The sequence below is a fragment of the Gadus morhua genome, chromosome 2, assembly GCF_902167405.1.
Source record: "Gadus morhua chromosome 2, gadMor3.0, whole genome shotgun sequence".
NCBI lineage: Eukaryota > Metazoa > Chordata > Actinopteri > Gadiformes > Gadidae > Gadus > Gadus morhua.
Genome location: NC_044049.1, coordinates 3,301,355 through 3,311,235, shown reverse-complemented (window position 1 = coordinate 3,311,235; position 9,881 = coordinate 3,301,355). Strand labels below are relative to the sequence as shown.

The 9,881-nt window shown below is 53.7% G+C and overlaps 2 protein-coding genes across 4 annotated transcripts in view; one reads left to right on the top strand and one right to left on the bottom strand.

Annotated features, from left to right (window-relative positions):
- iqck (IQ motif containing K) overlaps positions 1-1,103 on the top strand; it is a 15,996-nt gene extending 14,893 nt beyond the window's left edge. The window contains exon 9 of one of the 2 annotated variants that reach the window (XM_030343994.1): positions 305-1,103. In XM_030343994.1, the coding sequence (XP_030199854.1) occupies positions 305-453 (149 nt within the window). In that variant the 3' untranslated portion in view covers positions 454-1,103. The other variant, XM_030343985.1, reaches the window with a different exon arrangement.
- Positions 1,104-1,394: 291 nt separating this feature from the next.
- gprc5ba (G protein-coupled receptor, class C, group 5, member Ba) lies at positions 1,395-9,881 on the bottom strand. 2 transcript variants are annotated; one of them, XM_030343967.1, is made up of 3 exons: positions 8,815-9,881; positions 7,604-7,860; positions 1,395-5,325 (listed from the first exon to the last, which is right to left on the bottom strand). In XM_030343967.1, exons 1-3 carry the CDS (start codon positions 9,851-9,853, stop codon positions 5,281-5,283), a joined length of 1,341 nt encoding a protein of 446 aa, XP_030199827.1. In that variant the 5' UTR covers positions 9,854-9,881; the 3' UTR covers positions 1,395-5,280. The 2 variants fall into 2 exon arrangements, with proteins under 2 accessions (XP_030199827.1, XP_030199835.1); XM_030343975.1 differs by having other exon boundaries at positions 7,628-7,860; positions 8,815-9,880.

Here is a 9,881-nt window from a genome sequence, read left to right as displayed (position 1 = left end):
GTGAATCCGTGTGAGGAGACAGAATGGAGGTTCAGTGATGTTTGGCTGACAACTTTCCATTAAACAGGATGCCACAAGATCACACAGAAAGCTGTTTCCAGGCCTTAATTTACCAGTACAAATATACGATCAGATGTCCTTTCTTATTGCAGAACCTGCCAGTCACAGCTGTCAATTGTATTATACCCTGATATATTTTGGTGTTTTAGACATGCAACGTCCACTATATACAGGACGCTTTATGTATCCATTCATCTTCCATCTTGGTCCTTCGCCTTTTTAATGATATTTACATGTTTTCTAGTGAAGAGTACGAGTGTTCGTCATGTGACTCCTGCCCGATCCCTCGCCTGCTGGAAAATGCAACGTCGTCCTTTGTGCTTCAAACCCTCATCAATCCTGTCCCAACCGAGAAACGTTCAAAATAAAGACGTAGAAAAATCAGCGACTTGACTTTGCAATTCCTCGTTCGCATGAACACTAAGCAGGTTAGGACGGTGATTAAACTTCTCAGTGGGTCAGACTACCTGAACCAGGGGGAGAGTGCCTTCCTGGCACGTTTCCACGCTCCCTGGGGTCTCTCCATGCTCCATATAAGGACACTCTGCTACCTGCCTCCTCCATCATTGGTTTCTTTAGTAGGCCTACATCTTCCCCTGTCTTACCCATGCCATATTAATCTCCCTCTGTGGCTGGCAGGGGGCGAGCCGGGGACAAGCTCATATATCTGGTTCCTCTGCAGGTATCGGGATGCCTGAGAAACAGCTGCTGTAGCCCGACGCGTGCGATAAAAAAAACCCGCTTGTTTCGTTTTCTGGGAGCCGACCGGACATCCGATACAAAGGGCGCCTGCTGACGCTGAGACCGATGTGTCGTCGGGGGAACGTGCGCGGTGGGGCGACGGAGGGTCTGGCCGAGAGCAGCTCGGAGATGACGTTCTTTGTCGGGACGAGAGGTGAGTCACGGATGAAGAGGGAGAGACAATCGGGCGAAGGCCTGGTGGTTGGTTAAGTAAACAGGAGCCCCAGGGTGATCCATTATTTAGAGACTGTGAGACAAGTCTCTTGGGGAGGGCTTCAGTACAGCAGATATGGCCTGTCTGAGGATCTCAGAGTGGGAAGCTTCAAAGCTGGAATATCTGTTGGTATTTAGAGATTCTGTTTGTTTAGGATTTAATAAATGTACTCATGATCGTGCCAGTAAACATCCCTTAAGGACTAGTCTGCTTAGTGATTCTATCCAAGACCGGCACCAAAATATGATACCCCTATATCCTTGAGTGGAGTTGTTACCTTGTTACCTTGTTACCTTGTTACCTTGTTACCGTGTCACCTTGTCACATTGTTACGTTCACACGTCGGACCGCGCAAAGAGAAAAATAAAGACCACAGCCGTTAAAAGTTACCTACAAACATGACAATTTTATTGAACTTTTTCATTGAACTTTTCATATATATATATTTTCATTTTTTTGCCTGGATCAGTTACAGAAACAAAGTGAGTTCACCATTTTTTTCTTCTTCGTCTAATCCGGGGGGAACGAGTTCTATACATAGGCATGCTGTGTCACTGCACTCACTGTCACAGCAGTGGAAACTAGCATCACCTCCGTCAGCTGCCGCACCCTCCACCCAGCACCCCCCCCCCCCCCCCTCCTGTCATACAGGGCAGTCTGATGGCAGGGTGATCCCTGACCATGGGTGGGGAGCAGGGACTAACCTAGTCAGACCTACAGGTAGGATAGGGAGGTCAACAGGACCGGGGAACGATGAATGTAACACTTAAGAGAACTGTTGTGCAAATCTCACAAATCTCACCATAGTATGTTGTTGTTGTTTTTGTTTTTTTGTTTTTTTCCACTCACAGCCTAAGTTAAAATTGTCTCTTCGTCGTTCTACCCCCCACTCCGCTGCCTTCAGTCGTCGGTTCCGGCTACGAGAGTCAACCGACCGGCGATAACCCAATTCCCCTCGGCCGCCTGATTCCATTTCCTTTTTTTTAAAAACAAATCTGAAATCTTGGCATCCTTTTTGTTTATGTTCAGGAAAAGACGCACACACATTTATAGATATATATTGAACGGTGTGATCTCGTATACACTGAAGATATGATTGTAGTCACAAAGCCTTTTTGACATAAATAGGATCGGTATTCGACAGCATGGCCTGAGAAAAAGGGCTTCACATGTAGAAGTGGTGAATGGGCATGCACAGATAGGTAGTCAACGAGTGCAAAAGATCTACAAAGTCACGGTATCGTAGTATTATTTTTCTTCTTTCGTGTACTCCACGTTTGAGTGAAAACATCACAATATGTTGGATAAACCTTCCTCCAGTGTTTTCTGGGCCGTCAAACGGAAATCTCCTCTCTGTCCGACCGGTTTCCATTTCCCCGATCCCCGACCCGTTCTGGGGGCCCCCCAGAGAAGACCGGGCCCCAGACCCTAGTTCTGACCCTGTACGGCCCCAAATGGAGAGCTTGGGACGGGCTCGTATTGGGGTACGAAGCAGAGCCCCCCCCCCGTGGAGGACCCCATCGATGACACACACAATACTGTAGGCTGAATGACCTCCCTGGTCCCCCAGTTCGGAGGGGTGGAGGTCCACTGGTAGGAGCATAGGGTAAAGGTCAAGGGTCGTTGACCTTCGCGGCCCTCCTCGCTCCCCTCATTATATTACAGACTGTGCCGTTGCCGGCAGCACAGAGTTTGTGGAGCATCACGGTTTATAGAAGAAAGAAAGAACATTAGATGTTACATCGACAGAACACTGTAGTCACGACGGATCATCATGGGACTGCACTGGGGTGAAACAATATTTTAGCAAAAATAAAAACCCGATCGGAACCTCCCAAGTCATCTTTTCTTGACGGTTAAACACAGTCAAAATTAAAATCATGTCCAATCATTTCCAAGAAAATACCCAAAATAAAATGAATTCAAATCAGGAAAAAGACACAAGAGAAGGGAAAATTCAATGTGAACAGGCAAAATGTCTGAATGCAAAGCAATCCAACGAAAGCAGTAGTGAGGACGTACAGTGTTGTGTTGGTGTCACCGCTGAAAACTAAACTTAATCTACACATTAATAAAAAAAAAAAAGTCAGTTAGGTGTATAGCACGCTTTCTGTACACAGTTCTGTACACAGACTGTCACCCAGCTAGTGGACTGGGAAGGATGGGAGGAGGGGAAATGGGAGACTCTAGTGAAACCAGAGTCTTTCTTGGCACGGAGACGCGCTGGCGCGGGGAACTCTGCTTTCTGTTGTTTTCCCCGTAGAAACAGACAGGGGGGGGCTTCTTTACTTCAGGAAGTAACACACGCACGCACACATACGCACACACAGAACCATACATGTGAATACGCACACTCACTCACTCTCATCCCACACGTGTAAGGGCATTCACTACCTTCCTCTCACTCTTGACACACATAAAAACGACACTATACCAGCTCTTGTCAACACACACACGCACACTGCCAATGTCACAGGAGAAGCACTGAGGCTAACCTCCGGTCACTGTACTCCTCCCAGCTGTCCTTCTCCTCTTCCTCGCCTTTAAGAACAGTCACATCTGATCTGCCCTCAGTCCACCTCTCCCTGTACAACCGGAGCCCACTCAGGCTCCGGTAAACGGAGACCGCAAGGAGTCACCAGGCCTCTCGCTCTCCCTCTGCCCCTCTCTCTCTCTCTCTCTGTCTCGATGTCCTTCAACCATACTTAATGGGCGGCTCTAAGTTCGGCCAGAGTGTGTGTGCGTGTGTGTGTGTGTGTGCGTGCGTGTGCATGCGTGTGAGAGTGAACGGCCCGTCAGCATGTCTCCACGTCCCGCTGCGAAGGAGGAGATGAATGTAGCACCAAATAAAGCCGACCCTGACTGTGATCCCCCCCCCCCCTCCAGCCCTCCCCCACCCCCCACCCCTCAAAGACACTGTAAGAATCATCCAATCTCCCCCATTAGATCTCCCCTTCCTGCCACACCCCCCTCCCCATCGGCTCATGTGGGCAGGCCCCGCCGTGCAGACGACCCTGGTTCCTTCAGAGCTCGTCGGCTGATGCGAGGCGACGGCCTCCCCGGGCTGCTCCAGACAGCCAATGGCCACCGGAGATGTGGGGTGGGGGTGGGGGTGGGGGTGGGGAGAGAGAGAGGAGAGCTCCATGCCTCTATTCTCACAGCAGTCTGACCTAGATTCACAAAAGAGCCACTGACTGACACCTCTCTCGTCCAATCAGAACCCCGTCCCGACGCAGGCCTCACTGATGTATCGGAGAGGCAGGTGATTGATTGTTGTTTTTGTACTCGCTGAGAGAAGTGTCAGGTTTAGAGGGGCGTGTGTGTGTGTGTGTGTGTGTGTGAGGATGATTGCCGGTTATAACATATTGGACCGAGCACAGAGTCTAAGTGTGACGGTTGTCCAAAGTTGAGATGAAGGGGGTATGAACACATAATAAGCACTCACTCTCAGTCAGAAACACACACACACACACACACACACACACACACACACACACACACACACACACACACACACACACACACACACACACACACACACACACACACACACACACACACACACAGCTGTGCCCTGTGCGTACCCAAGCAGGAGTTGTGGTTGGAGGACAGAGCCAAATTATTCTGATTCATGCGCCAGCATGTCATGGGTCCCCAGAAAGGATACTCGCACTGTGGTAGCAATCGAGAGAGAGAGAGAGAGAGAAAGAGAGAGAGTGCTAGGGAGAGAGAGAGAGAGAGATTTCACAGTTTTCGATAGTGCTTACAGTGCGATAGTCTCGGGGGAAGAGGCTAATCTTTTTGGAGCCAAGTCGGCCTTAGTATTTGTTTCAGGGTTTCAACCCTCTCTTTCTGGCTATTTTTCGTGGAGCAGCCAAAAGGTGTTTTACAGGTGTGCTATAGGTGAACTACAGGTGCCACTCAAGAGGATGCGACCCCAGATCTGACCCCGCCCACCCCAGGGTGACCTAGCTCTACCCACTCCACACACATCAGGAGTTACTGGCGGTTGGCACACACAGCAAATGTCAATCCTGCGGACCAAGCACAGAAAGTAAAGGGGTTCGGGGCAGTGTGTGAGGGGGGGGGGGGGGGGGGGGTTGGGGGATGGGTTAGGGCTGGTTGGTGTCCATGATTGAGTCCGTAACAACCGAAAATCCCTCAAGGGTCTAGTCATTCCTGCTTCTCCTCCTCCTCCTCCTCCTCTGTCCGTTTCTCTCTCCTTTTGCTTCTTTCTTTCTCCCTCGACTTGTTCAGCTTCATGCTCACCACAGCTGCCTCCCAGTGTAGGTTGGAGGGGCAGAAGGGACCTGGGGGGGAGAGAGGGAGAGAGAGAGAGGGAGAGAATGTAATGCTCTGTTTCTCGCTAGCAAATACAAATGCATCTTCACACACATGCGCGTGTCTTTGTTGTTTCATTTACTGCAGGCCACCAGGCATTTACACGGCTGCAAAACGCCGAGGTGTTACGTGTACACAAGCGCGCACATACATCATTCATACGCCGCCATCTTTAATGCATCCGGCACCGCGTTCGCTTTTAATGCATGCTCAGCGAATGCGGCGAACTCGGAATAGTTGGACGACGTGAAGGTTTCGGGACTTGATCTCCCGACCTATGGCGACACATTAGTGCCATAATTCACTAATGTGATAAAAGATGCATTCGGGCGTATTATATTATTCCACACGCGTAGATATTAACTGCGAGCGCGCAAATGATCTCTGCGCGCGCAAAACAGCCTCTCGCGCGCGCAAATTACCTCAGCGTGCGCAAAACCTCTCGCGAAAGATGTTTTTACGCTCTCGCTCGAAATTAATTTTGGCACTATGGGGGAGGGAACCAAGGCAGGGCGGGCTTTCCTATGATTGGCCGTTTCTGAAGCGCGATATTTGATTGACAGCCCTCCTCAGCCCTCCTCTCATTCAATTCTGAATTGTACAGTAAATGGCTGAAACAATAGTTACGTATTGTAACTCCAGATTCTATGAGTATAGGCGCAGCCTTTTAAGTGTCGGCCTCATTGTCCTTTAAATAGCTGAAGAAAAGCTGTTTATTGGGAGCAGAACGTCCGCCGGCGCCCGACTATATCTGCGAAATGCGGACGTCGTTGAGGCACGCCGCACGCGGACGTAATTGAGGCCCACGCTGTTGGTGGTCGGGGATTACAAATTTTTCAGTGCTACGGCTCACGCCTAGGGATAACCCAATAGCGATAGCCTTAAAAGGCTGCGCCTATACTCATAGAATCTAGAGTTACAATAAGTAACTATCGTTTCAGCCATTTACTGTACAATTCAGAATTGAATGAGAGGAGGGCTGAGGAGGGCTGTCAATCAAATATCGCGCTTCAGAAACGGCCAATCATAGGAAAGCCCGCCCTGCCTTGGTTCCCTCCCACATAGTGCCAAAATTAAATTTGAGCGAGAGCGTAAAAACATCTTTCGCGAGAGGTTTTGCGCGAGCTGAGGTAATTTGCGCGAGCGATAGGCTGTTTTGCGCGCGCTGAGGTAATTTGCGCGCGCAAGAGATCATTTGCGCGCTCGCAGTTAATATCTACGCGTGTGGAATAATATAATACGCCCGAATGCATCTTTTATCACATTAGTGAATTATGGCACTAATGTGTCGCCATACCGACCCACGCAGCCTGAGCGTTGGCCGGTCCCTGGCCTCAGCAGGGTGGACCTCCAGGCGGAGGACCGCAGGGCGGCGGCGCCGAGCCTGGCCAGGGGGGTTATTTATAACGGCAGTATCTGGGAGGCAGTCACCTGTGCCGGCCCGAGTGGCCCATTCATCCTGGGGCCAGTGTGGGGGCCTGACAGGCTTCTGGGTCCCCTCGCATCACTCACTGAGGAGATAGCCTCGCAGTTTAATCGCACGCGCACACACACACGCAAGCAAGCAAGCGCACACACACGCACGTCATAGCCTGCGTCATCCACACACAAGCGTGCACCGGGCTCTTCTCCCATTCACAGACAAACACAATCGGTCCAAGCGTGCCCTCAAATACACGTGTGCGGCACATTGGACGATCCAATGTCATTCACACACAAGAACACACAAACATACACACACATGCACACATCCAACATCTTGGATGTTGGATGTGTGTGTTTTGCATCTGACTTTTGCGTACATTGCCGAACGCATTTGTGTGTGCGTGTGTGTTTTGTGTGTGAGTGGCATTGGATCTTCCAATGTGTCGCACACATGTAAGTGTGTGTCTGTCTGTCTGTCTGTCTGTCTGTCTGTCTGTCTGTCTGTCTGTCTGTCTGTCTGTCTGTCTGTGCATTTGAATTTGTGTGTGCGTTTGAATTTGTGTGTGCGTTTGAAAGTGTATGTCTGTGCGTTTGAATGTGTATGTTTAAATGTGTGTGTGTTTGAATGTGTGTGTGTTTAAATGTGTGTGTGTGTTTAAACGTGTCGGTGTGTTTGAATGTGTGTGTGTTTAAATGCGTGTGTGCGTTTGAATGCGTGTGTGCGTTTGAATGTGTGTGTGGGCGCCCATGCGGTTCACTGCGGCGGAAGCGAGCGAGCGGGCGGGTAGCGGCGTGCTGAGCGGCGTGCTGAGCGGGGGGTACCTGGGTCTGAGGTGCAGTACTCACCGCTCCCCCGTTCAGGATCATGGTCATCTCGGTGGGCTGGTACACGTTGCTGCGGAACGGCGCGCTGGGCCGGGCGCCCGTGCTGCCGTTGTGGTGGCTGCCGGCTCCGCCCCCTCCTCCTCCTCCTCCTCCTCCTCCTCCTGCTCCCCCGACCAGCCCGGGGCCGACTCCGCCCACAACACCCGGGACTCCGCCCACGCCACCGCCTCCTCCTCCTCCACCCGTTCGCATCCCTGGAGGGGAGAGAGAGGAGGGAGAGAGGGAGAGGGGGAGGGGAAGAGGGGAGAGAGAGGGAGAGGGGGCGCGGAGAGAGAGAGAGAGAGAGAGGAGGAGGAGAGGAGGAGAGGAGGAGAGGAGGAGAGAGGGAGAGGGGGAGAGGGGGAGAGAGGGAGAGAGAGAGAGAGAGAGAGAGGAGGAGGAGAGGAGGAGAGGAGGAGAGAGGGAGAGGGGGAGAGAGGGAGAGAGAGAGAGAGAGAGAGAGGAGGAGAGAGTCAGATATGTGTTGGATGTGATGGCTGCTCTGACGCAGGACGGTCATGAATCATCATGTCCTCTTCCTCGTCTCGTGCCCAACGATGATGACTGTGGAGGTAATCATCGATCCCCAAAGAGCCGCCTTGTCCCCCAGGGGATCATCTATCACCGGTCACTGGGATGAACACCTTTTGGTCATTCCCAGTGCTTCTTCCCAGTGCTGCTGCGGCTCAGACTGGTGGCTGTGAATTTGCTCAGCATGGTGGTCTCAAACTGTTGGGTCGCGTCCCATAAGTGGGTCGCGGGGGTGTTTTGAGTGGATCGCAGATCACATGGCTTAACTTAATCTGGAGAAAGAAACCCATGTCTTTTAGCCATGTTTTAATGGCTTACTATCGAGTTTAGCCCCTATGGTTGTAGCTTTTCCCTCTATCCATATCTCAACAGTACAGGAAGGCATTGTTAATTACTGCAATGTTGGTAAATATATTTTTAATTATAGGTCTTGACTAAACGAGCAGTGACCCGTCCTGATGCTGGACTAGTAGAGGACCACTAGCTTCGCAGACGCCTTTTTTTCAATATGCTGACAAAGACTGTTGACAGTGGGCCCCCGGAACCCAGTCGATGGGGTGTGGACCCAGTGAAGCCTGGTCCCCCCGTCGCACCTCCCCGTACCCCCACCCGGTCCTAGCTAGCGCGGCGCAGCGTACCTGGGGTGCCCTCGTCGCTGTAGCCGTAGCCCTGGTTCTCCACGAACTGCCGGTGGGACAGAGGGATGTCCTCGTCGAAGCTGGTCTCCCGCAGACGGGTGGAGGTCTGCGAGGTGTCAAAGTAGTCCGGGGCGGTGGGCTGGGGCGGGGGCCGCATGCACAGGTGCGCCTCGGGGATGGCGTGGAAGAGCAGCAGCAGCCAGCCCTGGGCCACCAGGGCGATGGCCAGTGCCGGCTCGTCCCACTCGGGGGAGCGGCCCAGCCAGGCGTTGCCGTAGAGATAGAAGCCCACCCAGGCGGCCCACAGCAGCAGCGACAGCAGGCAGGTGACCAGCAGCCACGCCGCGTGACAGCGCCACTGCCGCGCCTTTCCGCAGAGCGCCAGCGCGGCGGCGGCCAGGGCGGCCAGCAGCAGCGCCAGCACGTAGCTGCAGGCCAGCGAGAAGTCAACGGGCAGGTACTGGCAGGCGGCGCGGCCCTCCCGCAGCACGGTGAGCAGCAGCCACTCGGCCGCGATGATGCCCTGCACGGCGCTCAGGCCCAGGGCCAGGCCGGTCAGGGCGCAGCCGCCCGGGCTCCGGCGGCCGCTGCCCAGCCGCCGCAGGCGCACGCCCTGCGCCAGCAGGCAGGCGAAGCACACGGCGAAGAGCAAGCCCCAGAGGGCGCGGCGCAGCACGCACAGGGACTCGTCGCGCTCCACGAGGTAGGCGAAGCTGAGGCCGAACAGGCCCAGCGCGCCGAGCAGCAGCAGCAGGAGGGGCCCCACGCCGCTGCGCTTCTCGGCCTCGCCGATGCCCCGCAGGCGGCACAGCAGCGCCAGGGCGAGGAGGAGGGACACCAGGGCGCCGCCCGCCGCCGCCGACTCCACCGCCACGCCCCACACGGCGTCCAGGTCGCACAGCAGGGTGTAGGGCCGCCCCAGGCCCCAGCCGCAGCCCCGCGGCAACGGGCCCGACGGGTCGTCAGGGTCCTGGCCGCCGGCGGGGCGCCAGGACGCGGCCAACGCCCACGCCGTCAACGCCAGGCGGAGGAACGCCATCGCTGAGAGAGAGAGAGAGAGAGAGAGA